The sequence below is a fragment of the Schistocerca gregaria genome, chromosome X, assembly GCF_023897955.1.
Source record: "Schistocerca gregaria isolate iqSchGreg1 chromosome X, iqSchGreg1.2, whole genome shotgun sequence".
Classification (NCBI taxonomy): domain Eukaryota; kingdom Metazoa; phylum Arthropoda; class Insecta; order Orthoptera; family Acrididae; genus Schistocerca; species Schistocerca gregaria.
The window spans coordinates 45,897,689-45,914,650 of record NC_064931.1 but is presented as its reverse complement, the minus strand read 5'-3'; the positions used below and the strand labels follow the sequence as shown (position 1 = coordinate 45,914,650).

Below are 16,962 nucleotides of genomic sequence, written 5' to 3'. Positions count from 1 at the left end.
CATTAGGATCTAGAAGAAAAAATCCACACTTCCTGAAGCCATTTATTGCTGTTATTGGAATGGATGTACAAAGAAATGCTTAACTCCAGAGTGGACTTATATAAAACTGTGTAATAGTTCTACCTGGATTATTGTGAAGAAATTTTTTAAAAGCTATTGTGTTTTGGAGTTTGGGGTTATAGTGTGAGGGCAAGTGCACAAAAGTTGTATGATTTTCTCTGACCTTATCAATGAAACCTGTGTTCTTAGTATGGGTAGAGTAACCAGCTAAGATTAGTAGAACTGGATCTTGAGCAATTGGTTTTGGATGTTATAGAAAATATTCAAACCAATCCAAATAATTTTCACTCTGTATCCACCTGTCAGGGTGGCATGCAAACTCCGTTCCTGGCAGAGCCCAACTTTAAGGTTAACCTTCATTCTTTGCATAGGGAAGATTACAAAAAGGAGAATGAAATTTCCTCCTGCATACACGCACACTACAAATTTTACAGCAAACCTTTACCAGCTAACGTAATGGCTCCAACTTGTCATCTTCCTTTGAGAACAAACACTTTGCTGTTCTTGGACTGAAATGTCAGGGAACTGGTTTCAGCTGCATTACAAATATGATGAGCCAGATGCAATTGTTTATCTTGCAATGTTTTAAGGATAACAGAAAACTTGCCTACATTCACTTCATTACATGCATGTACTCTAGCCATAGAGCCAGATTCTGGCTTCCTAAGACTAATATTAAGATGTTGTTCTCTAAATCACAGTGGATTTATATTTATATTATATTTAGCATATTATGTGGAACACTGAAATTTTTCCTGCTGTTGAAAAAGGCATGTTATCATTCTTTACTGTTCCAATTGGCTTTTGCATCACATCAGGGTCCAATGTTTGTTGCTATTTTTTCTGGATGTATTTTCTTGGCATCTTGAAGCTCTAGCAAACCCCTACAGAAGAGCAGAAAATGTGCATAAAACAATCTGTAACATTTTAATTTTAGTTGTTATACTATGCATAAAATATGGAAGTAGATAAGTCTCATTGGGATAAATAGATTGAAAATGAATGGTTGGGAACAGTGGCCCTCTGTCCCAATGTGTAGCATGGCCAATTTTCCTGACTGGATGGCATGTCTGTATCAATGGTTTACACATGAAACAATATGATCCATGATTTTATTTGTAAGCCAAAAGGCACTGCATGAACTGTGGTATTGCAAAAATCTATTGCTCTACATAAATGTGAAGCAATTAAAGTAATATGAGTGACTTACCTTACATCAAATGACTGAAAAAACTAACCATTTTCACAGAAAGGTAACTTTGCAAGCTTCCTCTGTCAATGTCACTGACAGCACTAATGGTGTCTATTATACCTAGTTTGGCCACTTTTCAGGAAGAAGCATCACTGCTGAAGAAGTCAAGTAAGCAGTGCCATTTTTTCCCAACCTGGCCACTTTATCCTTTTTCCCCTACTATGGTACATAGTACACATTAAACTATATGTATCCTAGTAACTGGCAGGAGAAGTCAGTTCAAAGGCCAGAGGAAAGAAGGACATACTATCTCCAATAGGACTGTGCCTAATAATGTAATTTAGTATTCAAACCAATATTTTTTAAAACCAATATTTTTATTGATGACAGGTTTATCTTAGTATTTTATAAACCAGAGTGCATAGTTAAATAAGGCCTATTACTATTTTCCCATAAAAAGTATCTGTATACCAACATAAAGGTGAATCATTTCATAGTTGTATTATTTCTGCTAATTTTATAGTTCCTCTAGGGCCATACTTGTACTAGTACTGGAGATACTAAAAGGTATCAGATAGATTATATAATGGTAAGATAGAGATTTAGGAACCAGGTTTTAAATTGTAAGACATTTCCAGGGGCAGATGTGGACTCTGACCACAATCTATTGGTTATGACCGTAGATTAAAACTGAAGAAACTGCAAAAAGGAGGGAACTTAAGGAGATATGACCTAGATAAACTGAAAGAAACAGAGGTTGTACAGAGTTTCAGGGAGAGCGTAAGGGAACAATTGACAGGAATGGGGGAAACAAATACAGTAGAAGAAGAATGGGTAGCTTTGAGGGATGAAGTAGTGAAGGCAGCAGATAATCAAGTAGGTAAAAGATGAGTGCTAGTAGAAATCCTTGGGTAACAGAAGAAATATTGAATTTAATTGATGAAAGGAGAAAATATAAAAATGCAGTAAATGAAGCAGGCAAAAAGGAATACAAACGTCTCAAAAATGAGATCGATAGCAAGTGTAAAATGGCTAAGCAGGGATGGCTAGAGGACAAATGTAAGGATGTAGAGGCTTATCTCACTAGGGGTAAGATAGATACTGCCTACAGAAAAATTAAAGAGACCTTTGGAGATAAGAGAACCACTTGTATGAACATCAAGAGCTCAGATGGAAACCCAGTTCTAAGCAAAGAAGGGAAAGCAGAAAGGTGGAAGGAGTATATAGAGGGTCTATACAAGGGTGACGTACTTGAGGACAATATTATGGAAATGGAAGATGATGTGGATGAAGATGAAATGGGAGATACGATACTGCGTGAAGAGTTTCACAGAGCACTGAAAGACCTGAGTCGAAACAAGGCCCCCGGAGTAGACAACATTCCATTGGAACTACTGACGGCCTTGGGAGAGCCAGTCCTGACAAAACTCTACCATCTGGTGAACAAGATGTATGAAACAGGCGACATACCCACAGACTTCAAGAAGAGTATAATAATTCCAATCCCAAAAAAAGCAGGTGTTGACAGATGTGAAAATTACCGAACAATCAGTTTAATAAGCCACAGCTGCAAAATACTAATGCGAATTCTTTACAGATGAATGGAAAAACTAGTAGAAGCCAACCTCGGGAAAGATCAGTTTGGATTCCGTAGAAATGTTGGAACACGTGAGGCAATACTGACCTTACGACTTATCTTAGAAGAAAGATTAAGGAAAGGCAAACCTATGTTTCTAGCAATCGTAGACTTAGAGAAAGCTTTTGACAATGTTGACTGGAATACTCTCTTTCAAATTCTAAAGGTGGCAGGGGTAAAATACAGGGAGCGAAAGGCTATTTACAATTTGTACAGAAACCAGATGGCAGTTATAAGAGTCGAGGGACATGAAAGGGAAGCAGTGGTTGGGAAGGGAGTAAGACAGGGTTGTAGCCTCTCCCCGATGTTATTCAATCTGTATATTGAGCAAGCAGTCAAGGAAACAAAATAAAAATTCGGGGTGGGTATTAAAATCCATGGGGAAGAAATAAAAACTTTGAGGTTCGCCAATGACATCGTAATTCTGTCAGAGACAGCAAAAGACTTGCAAGAGCAGTTGAATGGAATGGATAGTCTCTTGAAAGGAGGATATAAGATGAACATCAACAAAAGCAAATCGAGGATAATGGAATGTAGTCGAATTAAGGTTGGTGCTGCTGAGGGAATTAGATTAGGAAATGAGACCCTTAAAGTAGTAAAGGAGTTTTGCTATTTGGGGAGCAAAATAACTGATGATGGTTGAAGTAGAGAGGATATAAAATGTAGACTGGCAATGGGAAGGAAAGCGTTTCTGAAGAGGAGAAATTTGTTAACATCAAGTATAGATTTAAGTGTCAGGAAGTCATTTCTGAAAGTATTTGTATGGAGTGTAGCCATGTATGGAAGTGAAACATGGACGATAAATAGTTTGGACAAGAAGAGAATAGAAGCTTTCGAAATGTGGTGCTACAGAAGAATGCTGAACATTAGATGGGTAGATCACATAACTAATGAGGAAGTATTGAATAGGATTGGGGAGAAGAGAAGTTTGTGGCACAATTTGACCAGAAGAAGGGATCGGTTGGTAGGACATGTTCTGAGGCATCAAGGGATCATGAATTTAGTATTGGAGGGCAGTGTGGAGGGTAAAAATTGTAGAGGGAGACCGAGAGATGAATACACTAAGCAGATTCAGAAGGGTGTAGGTTGCAGTAGGTACTGGGAGATGAAGAAGCTTGCACAGGATAGAGTAGCATGGAGAGCTGCATCAAACCAGTCTCAGGACTGAAGACCACAACAACAACAACAACAGGGCCGTTTTAAACTATGGAGAGTAAAGAGTAAAGATAATAACACAAGCAGATCAATATTAAAAACAGTAAGTTTAGAATACAAGAATACAGACAAAATCTGGAAGAAATATTGTGTTACTTAACTTGTTAACCTATACCACATCCATCAACTTGTAACTATGTCAGTTCGTCTTGTAACAACTCCCACCCAACACCATCTCATTTTTATCAGCCCAACCTCTTTCACTGGTGATAGACCCTTTTCACACACTGTGTCATTATCTTCATATTACTTAATATACAGTTTGCTTATTTTTCCACAAGATCTGTCTGGAACATCTCCCACAAAACAATGTGTTCTGAACAACTATTTACTTTCAGTTTAAGCTTTCATAGTTTTATTAAAGGACGTCTTCTGTACATGATGAGCTACACTAGAAATGCTTTATTTGTCAGAACTATGGTGCACATGGCTCTGAGCACTATGGGACTTAACTTTTGAGGTCATCAGCCCCCTAGAACTTAGAACTACTTAAACCTAACTAACCTAAGGACATCACAAACACCCATGCCCGAGGCAGGATTCGAACCTGCGACCGTAGCGGTCGCGTGGTTCCAGACTGTAGCGCCTAGAACCGCTCGGCCACCCTGGCTGGCTATTTGTCAGAACTGGTCTTTGTGTTTATAACCCATCCTCAGTGGCATCTGATACAATTGCATGTGCATCAGTTTCTGGAAAATGATAACTGCACGTATGTAGCAGGAACATTAAGTCTACGTACTTTATGCATTTTGTTGCAATGACATGTTTGTCAGTTCATACAACTGGATCTGAGATATGTCCTATAACACAGTACACAATATTCATGTACATAACTGCTATCAAATATTATGCAGTGACAATCTCGATAATATTTCCCATAACTGTCATGTAGAGTAAAAGTGGAACTGACTGGTCAAGGAGTCTACATTAGCTGACTTTTGTTATTTTCAAGATCATTTATATGTGTGATTATGTCTTGTGACAGTTATGACAAACATTATCAAGAATTATAGCTGCCTAAAATTTGATAGCAGTAATGTACATGGCAAAGTGTATACTATGTTTTAGGACATATTTCAGATCCTGACACATTAACTGACAACCATGTCATTGCTGTAGAAGTGTATAATGTAAGTAGACTTATATTACTGCTATATATGTACAGCTATCATTTTGCGGAAATTGATGCACACACAGTTGTTCATACCTCTGTATCAAATGCCACTGAGGATGAGATACAAACTCAAAATCCAGTTTTGGCAAATAAAACATTTGTAGTGCTACTCATGGTGTATTAAATATGTCTTTTAATAAATGTCTGAAAGCTGCAGAGCACCAAGCGTTCGAGATTTTGTCGTATTTTTCTTTTTATTTTAATCCATGCTACATATGTTTTTAACACACTGAAGTCAAACGTTTTTAAATCTTATTCATTCTTGTTTGTTTATTAGTTACATTTAAATTTCTTCTGCAAAGAATAACTTTCTCCAATGTGTTGTATTAATTTATTCTATTTTTTAAAAATAATATTGATCCATTCTATTTGCTAACAATCATTATATTTCTCTATAGCTGTAAAAACAGGGGCTACCTCAATAAAATATGGACCACATTTAATTTGTGAGAGTGTTACATGGTCACAAAATTATATTATTACTCCATTAAACAATGTCAGGTTTTCAGCTGCTGATTCTTGAAAATATTAGTGTGTTGACTCAATGATTAGGCCTTAAAATGTTTTAAAAATGGTATCTAATGTTGTGCAACAGTTATATCCATCGGATGGGCCTTTTAATGTATTTAAATGTTGAAGGGTCACTACACTGTCTGATTTCATAACTGGAAGAAAAATACACTTGTTCATGTGAAACCAAATCCAGTATCTGATTTTGAGTTTCAGTATATTTTTACTTGCAGGTTAATGAAGAGGTTCGAAAAACTGCAGCAGAAGGACAATAATGTATACCATTACCTGAGCCCAACCATACAACCAGATGAAGAATTATCAAAAAGAGGATTCTCCATGTACACAGGGTATTTATTCACATTACTTTAATATGAATTGACAATTATTTTTTCCATATTACAAAATTATAATATCTCTGATTTTTCCTCAAGTGAAATTCTGATTTTAATAATGGAACAATAAAATGATCTTGAATTAGAGATATTAAATGTTTAACATCAGAAGTTTCTGGACCATACATCTGCTGCTTGAATGTCCAGCACTGTCCTACCTTGCATGGTGTTGCATTGTGTAGACACTGGACTGTCTCTGTGAGGTGGCACAGTGTTTACAACATAACACTTAAATTAAACAGAAGTTGAGTTTATCTGTCTCATCATATTTATGTTCATTTTCCTTAGTTTCTCTAAATCACTTCATGGAAATGCAAAAATTGTTCCTAGAATTGGCCCTGGATGGTGATTTTGCTCATTCATCTCTAAATAAGTGAGTTTGGTTTGTATAAGGAAATAGTTGATGATGAAATACCAAAATCTGACCTTTATTCCTTCCTTCCTGGATCTAACAAGGCGAATGCCACATCACCCCCCTCAGATTTATTGGTAAGTTGGCCCAGCAAATAACCCATCAAAAAGTGGTCAAAGATCAAGCATGAAAACAGAATGAAGGTGTACCAAACTGTGAAGAAAGAAGCAAAATAGAAGCACTGAACAGTCCAAGCTCAAGATGTGCAACCTTGACTGAATTTAAAGAGCCACAGTGTTATGGTTATGTGATCACGGTGTTGGACTGCAAAAGGGAAGAGCCATGTTCAAATCTCCCTTATGCCATCCATTTATCTTAAAATATGAATGAAAATGTGTCTATACTTCTTTAATTTTCAGTCTCAGTTTATCATTATGAAGTAAGGAAAAAAAAGCATCCCCATTTAAAGTATGACTCCATTGGTCTCATTGCTTCTCAATGTCAGGATCCCAGAGCTGTTCAGTCAGTTCATTGGAATTGCTTACGAGTTCATTATTGTTGTGAATGTAGTAACTGAATAGTAGTATTAACTCAGCCCAAACATTAATGGTAGCAGAAAAATGTTTTCCTGCTATGTTTCCTTGCCACTGCATGCTAAGATTATTAAGTACTGGCATGATAGAGTGCTCTATAACAGAGATATGGCAACAAAATAAGAGGCAACAAATGACATTTATTAAGAGCATGTGAAAAATAGTACTTAACTTTGAAGTGTGGTGCTTGATGTCCTAAACCTAATACAGTGATATCTAACTAAAAATGTTCTCTCTTTAAAGTCTATGGTATTTTAAGTTTCAATGATAGTAATGTCTGCAGACACTTTGTTACTGGTGTAGTTCTCTGTCAATAGCAACTGCTACCTCAGGAGGTAGTCTTGAGAGTACTGTGCTGAGCTAACTGTAGGCATGGAATGGTGCTGGGTAATTGCTGTTGCAGAACTGTCTAGTTGTCTGCAGTGTATTATGTTTTGGTGCCTGTTGGTGAAAAATTCCATGTTGAGCAGTAAAAAGTGAAAGCAAAATAGTCCACAGTTGACAGTGTTCCCTATTGGCTGTCCCCACTATTGGTAGACACACAATGTGCCAGAAGAAGTGGCATGGAAGCAGACAGAAGTTAATGTTTGTGAGCACCATATGGAGAAGCAATGTGAGTGGTTGTGCCTTTGAGATGGCTGTCTCTCACATTATTTGTTGTGTACCTTTTGCTTGGTACACAACAATTACATTGTAAGTCATATGTCTCACCATTAACAAACTTTTCTCACCTACACTATTCTCAATAACAAATGATAAAATACATAGATAAAATAATTTAACTCATATATGGTGGGATCATGGTTCTCAGAAAAAACATGTTCTGTAAACATTTAAATATGCAGACTAAACAAAGGTTTAATCTTTGCACATGAATATTTTTAAAGAAATGTTCCACAAGCAGATGGATGGCATTACCCTCTGTCAATTTATTACAATGAGGCGCTCCCATCAAAGTGTAAATGATTGTTTATCAATCTCTACATACCAGTTACGAATAGAGACAGTTTTGCAAACAACTGTGATCAATCTTAATGTATCATAATCAATTATATTCAGCAACTTCAGGAAGGAACTTCACATAAAGGATAAGCAGTGTGGCAGTATTCTTATCCATATTACTGAGACATTTTATGAAACTAAACAAGACAGAACACTTCAGGTATCTCAGTCATTCCATAAAGACACTTTATGATAATCTGTAGCAGATACATTCCTTATTAAGCATAAATATTATGAACTTCATTTAATTTTGAAAATTGGAAATAATATCTTTCAGTGTTGAAGATTAGGTGAGTAGACTGCATAATTAATAAAGAGGTACTGAACTGAATCCAGAGAAATGTAATTTATGGTAAAAAATGACTAAAACAAGGAATCTGTTGAAGACTATGCATAGGAGGTGTGCGCTACAATGATAGATTTGCCTAGGTACCTAAAAGAACAATGGAACTTTATTACACAGTACCTTATGCAAATATAACAGCAAACAGCTTCCAAAGTAATACCACTTAAGATTGTTCTGACCTGATAAGAGTTGACACTAAACACAATGACAGTTTCTTGAATCTATGAGCTGCACCTTTATGGTATGTAGCCACTGAATTAAGTACACTGTTCATCTTAAATTCAGTAGCACTTATGCGTTCAGGAAATGTCCTATGTTGGCACAGTCTGTGGCTGCAGTACTCACAAAGACTCGGTGGTTTGGATGCAGTATGTGAGGTTGTAGGCTCCAGCTAGCTGGTGCTATGTTCTGATGACTGGAGCTCTGGCTGTGGGACTGCTTGTGCAGTTGGCTCTTGGCCCAGAGAACTGCAGCTATGAGTTGCCAATGTCAACTGACTAGTGAACATCTGGGTGGCATCCTATAAATCCATCTGGTGGAAGAATACCAGGAAATTGTGATAATGCCACATGGCTCTCAGAGGCCAGCTACTGCTGGTGACAGCAGCACTGTATCCAGCAAATGTAGCATCACCAGATACAGCAATGGCTGCTGCAGGCATGATCTGCTGTGATCTAATTGCTGGTACCTTGGCAGGGCAGCAACCTGCAGCACCCTACTATGTGGTTGATGGCTGGATCAAGTATAACAGCAATATGTAATACCACATTGTTCTAACCTAATAAGGGTTGACATTAAACTCAATGACAGTTTCTCGAATCAATTAGCTGTACCTTTATGGTATGTAGCCATTGAGTTAAGTACACTGTCCATCCTAAATTCAGTAGTACTTAGTACAGTTAGTTTGAACAATTATTTTGGGAGCCCTCTTGAATTGTATATGGTTGCAAAAACATACTCAACTTGCTAGCAACTAATAATCTCCCAAAAAAGGGGGAGTATTGTGACGAATACAGTGTTAGTGAGCACAATGTCATTGTATTGAGACTAAATAACCCACATCCAAACCCACTACAGATAAATGCAAAATATATCTATTTAAAAAAGACGATAAAAATTTGCTTCGTGGCTTCCTAATAGGCAGCCTCCACTACTTCTGAACAAACTATGTAACCATAGACCAGATGTGGCCTGAATTCAAAGTAATAGTACTGACAAAATTGAGATATTTATATCAAATAAATTAATAAGTGACAAACTAACCCACCATGGTAAGCATGCAAAATTTGAAAGAATGCAAATACCTTACATTTGCAAAGTTTTAGAGAGCTTGAAATTTAGGGCAAACTTCAATGCAAGATGCTTTTAATAGTTTACACAATGGAACTCTCTCTCAAAATCTGACAGAAAATCCAGAGAGAATGTGGTCATATGTAAAGTGCACTTTTGGCAAGACACAATCAATACCTTCACTGCCAAATAGTGATGGTAATGTTGAAACTTCCTGGAAGATTAAAACTGTGTGCTGGACTGAGACTCGAACTCGGGACCTTTGCCTGTCTTGGGCAAGTGCTCTACCAACTCAGCTACCCAAGCACAACTCATGCCCCGTCCTCACAGCTTTAATTCTGGCAGCACAGTAAAGCTGTGAGAATGGGGCATGAGTCTTGCTTGGTTAGCTCAGTTGGTAGAGCACTTGCCTGCAAAAGGCAAAGGTCCCAAATTCGAGTCTCGGTATGGCACACAGTTTTAATCTTCCAGGAAGTTTCATATCAGCGCATACTGTGCTGTAGAGAGAAAATTTCATTCTAGTTATGGTAATGTTACCTACGGCAGAGCCACAAAAGCGGAGTTACTAAATACAGTTACCCAAAGTTCCTTCACCAAAGGAGACAAAGTAAATATTCCAGAATTGAAATAAAGAGCCACTAGATATCTTACAACCACTTTCTTGACAAAAGATATGCACCTAAAGATTGTAAAGTGGCACAGGTAACACCAATACTAAAGAAAAGAAATAGGAGTAATCCACACCTGTACCACTAATGTCGATTTACTGTAGGATTTTGTTCAAACATTGTGAATTATATCAAAGAAAGCAATATACTGACAAATAGCCAACATGAGTTCAAAAATACAATTCTTTTGAAAAAAAAAGAAAGAAACAGCTCTTTGTTCAAATGAAGTAATGAGTGCTATGAACAGGGAACTACACTCCTGGAAATGGAAAAAAGAACACATTGACACCGGTGTGTCAGACCCACCATACTTGCTCCGGACACTGCGAGAGGGCTGTACAAGCAATGATCACACGCACGGCACAGCGGACACACCAGGAACCACCGTGTTGGCCGTCGAATGGCGCTAGCTGCGCAGCATTTGTGCACCGCCGCCGTCAGTGTCAGCCAGTTTGCCGTGGCATACGGACCTCCATCGTAGTCTTCAGCACTGGTAGCATGCCGCGACAGCGTGGACGTGAACCGTATGTGCAGTTGACGGACTTTGAGCGAGGGCGTATAGTGGGCATGCGGGAGGCCGGGTGGACGTACCGCCGAATTGCTCAACACGTGGGGCGTGAGGTCTCAACAGTACATCGATGTTGTCGTCAGTGGTCGGCGGAAGGTGCACGTGCCCGTCGACCTGGGACCGGACCGTAGCGACGCACGGATGCACGCCAAGACCGTAGGATCCTACGCAGTGCCGTAGGGGACCGCACCGCCACTTCCCAGCAAATTAGGGACACTGTTGCTCCTGGGGTATCGGCGAGGACCATTCGCAACCGTCTCCATGAAGCTGGGCTACGGTCCCGCACACCGTTAGGCCGTCTTCCGCTCACGCCCCAACATCGTGCAGCCCGCCTCCAGTGGTGTCGCGACAGGCGTGAATGGACGGACGAATGGAGACGTGTCGTCTTCAGCGATGAGAGTCGCTTCTGCCTTGGTGCCAATGATGGTAGTATGTGTGTTTGGCGCCGTGCAGGTGAGCGCCACAATCAGGACTGCATACGACCGAGGCACACAGGGCCAACACCCGCCATCATGGTGTGGGGAGCGATCTCCTACACTGGCCGTACACCTCTGGTGATCGTCGAGGGGACACTGACTAGTGCACGGTACATCCAAACCGTCATCGAACCCATCGTTCTACCATTCCTAGACCGGCAAGGGAACTTGCTGTTCCAACAGGACAATGCACGTCCGCATGTATCCCGTGCCACCCAACGTGCTCTAGAAGGTGTAAGTTAACTACCCTGGCCAGCAAGATCTCCGGATCTGTCCCCCATTGAGCATGTTTGGGACTGGATGAAGCGTCGTCTCACGCGGTCTGCACGTCCAGCACGAACGCTGGTCCAACTGATGCGCCAGGTGGAAATGGCATGGCAAGCCGTTCCACAGGACTACATCCAGCATCTCTACGATCGTCTCCATGGGAGAATAGCAGCCTGCATTGCTGCGAAAGGTGAATGTACACTGTACTAGTGCCGACATTGTGCATGCTCTGTTGCCTGTGTCTATGTGCCTGTGGTTCTGTCAATGTGATCATGTGATGTATCTGACCCCCGGAATGTGTCAATAAAGTTTCCCCTTCCTGGGACAATGAATTCACGGTGTTCTTATTTCAATTTCCAGGAGTGTATAATTGATTCAATGTTTCTGGAATTCCAAAAAGCTTTTGACACCATTCCTCATAAGCACCTTATAATCAAGTTGTATGCCTATGAAGTATCATCTCAGTTGTAAGCTGGGCTTGTGATTTCCTGTCACAATGATTGCAATTCATAATAATTGACAGAAAGTCTTTGAGTAAAAGAGAAGTGATATCTGGCACTCTCCAAGGAAATGTCACAGCCCATGGCTGTTTCTAATCTATACAAATTTTGTATAGAATAGAAAGAGCAGAGGGCTGTAACAATTCCTTGGGGAGCATCATTTAATGATGTAACAGACAATGTGAGCAGCCATCTTAGACTTTTTCCAGATGATGCTATAATTTTCCATGTTGTAAAGCTATCAGAAGGTCAAGACCAATTGTAAAATGATGTAGATAAGATATCTGTATAATGTAAAAGTGGCAACTGACTCTAAATAATGAAAAGTGTGAGATCATCCTCATGAGTACCAAAAGGAGTCTGTTAAATTTTGGTAACATGATAACTCACACAAATCTAAAGGCTACCAATTCAATTAAATACTGAGAAATTACAATTACAAATAGCTTATATTGGTGTGATCACATAGAAACTACTGTGGGGAAGAAACCAATCAAAGACTGCATTTTATTGACAGAACACTTACAAGATGCAACATAATGTTCACTCTGCAGCGGAGTGTGCGCTGATATGAAACTTCATGGCAAATTAAAACTGTGTGCCAGACCGAGACTCAAACTTGGGACCTTTGCCTTTCGCAGGCAACTGCTCTACCAACTGAGCTACCCAAGCTTGGATAGCTCAGTTTGTAGAGCACTTGCCCCATCCAGAGTAGCTCCAGGAACACTCTTCTGAGTTAAACACTTCTGCTGGCCACCATTGAGTCTACCTGGAATGCCTTGCAACATGCTCTTCAGAAGAGATCTCTAACCCCTCATACTCTTACGGGTTTATGGTCAGCCTTGCAGGATTAATGGTGTCAGTTCCCTCCAGCACTGCTTCAGATATTAGTCGAGTCCCTGCCACATCATTTTGCAGCACTTCTGCATGTTTACAGGGGCTCTACATGATATTAGGCTGGTATACCAGTTTCTTTGGCTCTTCAGTGCAAAAAGTTTGCTTTGTCTCTCTCTCTTATTTCCAGGTGCAAACCACATAAGATTTCGAAATTCTCTGGATTTATCACGTAGTGATCCTATTCCATCTCAGACCTGTTAATATTAGCTTTTGCTTCATTGGAACTTGCACAGATATCGTATTTTAGGGCACAGCTCTGAGGTTTGTTGTTTTGGACCCTGCTTTGTTTCTACTGCTCTTAGTTTCAGTTACACAACTAACCAAATGAGAAATATGTGTGCTGAAGATACACTGCTGTTATAGCTTAAAAGAAAAATCTTTAATATCTATCTCTCTGTCACTTTTTCTGGGACAAAAACAAACAAGATAGCAACAACAATCTGAAACATTTACTTTCACACACATTTCTTTGTATTTGCATCTGTTACTTCAATCTATAGCAGAGATACTGATGTTTTAAAACATTGCCTTATAAACAAAGAATTGCATCTTGAACACTCACTTAACTCAAATATATGGAATTCTTATATACCACACCAGTGAACTTCCCTGTACCTCACTTCCTTGAGGATTGAGTTTTACTCATCATCTGTGCTTTTAAGATAATCACTGAAACATGTAGAGAGAACATGGCATTAAAGAACTGATGATTCTCACCATCCTTCATCTTGGGATCCAGAGTGAGCCGGCTCTACATTCAGCCAAAATTTAGAAAATTTCTTACAGTGTACTTTAGCAGATTATACCAAATAATCACCACAAAAAAGCAGAAATTTCTGCATAAAGTGTAAGTACTTCATATACTCTTGCTTATGCAAAAATGCTTTCAGTTTATATTTGTAACTATTGCATGTTATATATATAATAAAACTTCTCTACTGAGCATCTGTTAAAATGATAACTGTTGTAAGATGTACAGACAGACAATCAAGGAATGGGAAAGACAGTAATCAGTAATGTCATTACCTTCTGATTATCTTATTACAAGTGGCACACAACTTTTCATATTTGTTTTCTATCTATCTTTTCATTCATTTAACTGAAATTGAGCAGTTGTTTCAGTTATCATTCCATAACAAATGGCACCTCTGGGAGGCAGGATGCACTACAGAAGGAGTTAACACCAGCACAGATTGTTTCCCAAATAAAAAATTTCACTCTGCTGCAAACTGTATACTTTAATAAAATTTCTTCATAGACTGAAACTATTTACTGGAATGGACTTTCAACTTAATATCTCTAAAAATTATTATGATTATCATTTGGCACTCACTTTTTGTACACAACAGCTAAAAGATACAAAAAAATTCTTCAGTACAAAATTGTAAATAGTAAAAAATTTACCAACATAAGCCTATTTAAGCTTAACACATGTCTTCTTCTTCAACACTCTAAGAGGTGCTGTAGTCAGAATCATCTCTCTCATGTGGAATAAGAGTTCAGTTGAGTCAGGATGGCTTGAGCATTTATTGCCCTCATTTCACGTTGAAATGACAATGCAGGATGTTTGGCAGGATAGCAGGTATGTATAACCAGGTGAAGAGCTTTAGTAGAAGTAGTGAGGAAACAATAATGAATTTATTTATTACAATCAGTACAGCAGCCAAAATGTCATCTTACTGCTGTAGCACACAGCAGAATAGGCTGTTCTTGGGCAGTTGTGTGTACTTAGCTCAGCACAGGTCTCAGGAGGTGGCCAGCTCAAGGAGATGCCAAGTGAAGTAGTGAGGAAACAATAAGTGAAGCAGGTAGCAGATGCTACAAAGCACTGTCAGCACCTTAACGATACACTCGTGTCAGCCCAAGTAGTTGGCAGGCATGCAGTAACAACAGGTTCCATAGTAAGCTGGCCATGTCATTTGGACCAGATGCATGAGCAACTAACAGCTTGGGTGGGCCCAGTGCAAGGAACATCCAAGCACAGTGGTGAAGCAAAGAATCCACTGTAGGATACAGCATCAGCTGCCCATGGATGCAGTCTGGTAGTAGCACAGTGTGTGCATGCAAGGCAACCAGAAGTCAGTCAGCAGATGGCCCGCTGCTGAATGGCACAGGTTCAGCTCACAGCAGCACTAGGAGTAGGCACAGCCCGTATCCCCATGGCTAGTGGAGGCTGTATCTACTAGCAGTAGGCTGGATGAGCTGTATCTAGTCAACAACTGTCACGGAGTACGTCTCAGAACTGGCTGTGCATGCTGACAGGCACTGTATAGATTGGGCAGGTAGTAGTTTTGGCCACTTAACCCTGGCCTGTTGTGACAGGACATCAATCCTCATCACAGAGGCCCCAAAAATGGCACACTGCCAGGCTTGGACATGGTATAATTCAGATAACCACTGAAATGGGCCAGGCCTCCATACCATGCTGTTTCAACAGTGTTCCAGCACTACCAACAGCAATGGGGACTGGATGTATGGTTACTAGTCTTGCTCTAGGACCAGGGTGGAGGCCTCCAACATATCAGAATAGCCTCTTTACAGAGTCTTGTGTGAGAATGTGGTGACAACTTTCTGTTTGCTTGGTGACAGGTTACAGCTACCAAGCTGAAAGGTAGTGGTGTAATAAAAGCCAGAGATTACTATTGCTTGTAGATGGTAGCAGACTTGCACAAAAGTTCCTTCATACTGAAATACATAGAAGAATATTGGAGAAGACAGGACTATTAATCAACAAAGCATGGCTCTTCTGGGTTCTAAGATCCCATAATGAGCTACAGAACAGGCCAAGAGAGATATCAACAATGCAGATTCATAATTGTCTACTCTTGCTCCATCCTTTTTCATCAGGGATTCTAGATGCCTACTCATACATTTAAATTTATACAATGAAAAGTAGCTTTCCTATGGCACCCTACACCCCTTAAATATAAATGTATGAGTATTAAAACTGACTGTTGCCTCTTATTCATTGGTATTTTTGTTAGCATCTGAAAGGAAACAGCTTTTTCTAGCTTCATTTGATGGCATTTTGACATTTTAGTGATTGAGTTTCAGTAAAAACTACAATTGATTTATTTTTGTGACTGAGAAGAATAGTAATTTCCTTATTATATTTTTACATGGTTTTTCTTTATTTGTTTGGTTTTCTATTATGGTCACAAAAATGTGGATCACCCTCTGGAGATACTTAGAGCAATGAAAGCTTTTTCTCTCTCTTTTCCTTTCACCTCCTTATGTTGAACAGTAGCTGTCATCTCCTTATCTTTCTTTTCTTCTCAACGTCGATGTCAGTAGAGCTGTAGAGATGGAGCACAAGCTCAGGTTGTGTTAACGATGAGGAAGGAAACCCACCATGCATCTTGAAAGGAGCCATCCCAGCATTTGCGTCGAGTGATTTATGGAAATCATGGAAAATCCAAATCTGGATGGCTGGATGCAAGTTTTAACCATCATCCTGTATACGAGTCCAGTGTGCCATTGTGCCACCTCACTTGTTTTTTTTTTTTGTCAGGTTGATGTATTAAGTTAGGACTTGCCCCATTAGGAAAACTCATTTGACTCAAATTGTGAAAAAACAGTCTTATAAAGGATTAGAATAGTGGCATTAAAAGCATTAAGGAGTAATTCATTGTTATCAAATTAGAAGGTGATTTTTGGAGTAAATCTCCAAATTGGTAAATATATAGAGAATGAGAAAATACTAAATTTATGGAGATCACTGAGTTCATTTTGCATTACTGCAAATAATTTTTGAGTTTTCAATATCAGTGAAATAATGTTAACTGTATTAACAAAGAAAAAATGGTTGTCAGAATTCTGCT

At 39.2% G+C, this 16,962-nt stretch overlaps 1 protein-coding gene across 1 annotated transcript in view; it reads left to right on the top strand.

The window, feature by feature from the left end:
• The window catches only part of LOC126298573 (prostaglandin E2 receptor EP4 subtype), a 566,300-nt gene that overhangs the window by 529,515 nt on the left and 19,823 nt on the right, over positions 1-16,962 (top strand). Inside the window, exon 6 of the mRNA XM_049989942.1 lies at positions 6,021-6,137. Coding sequence (XP_049845899.1) covers positions 6,021-6,137 — 117 coding nt within the window. The remainder of the gene's footprint in view (positions 1-6,020; positions 6,138-16,962) is intronic.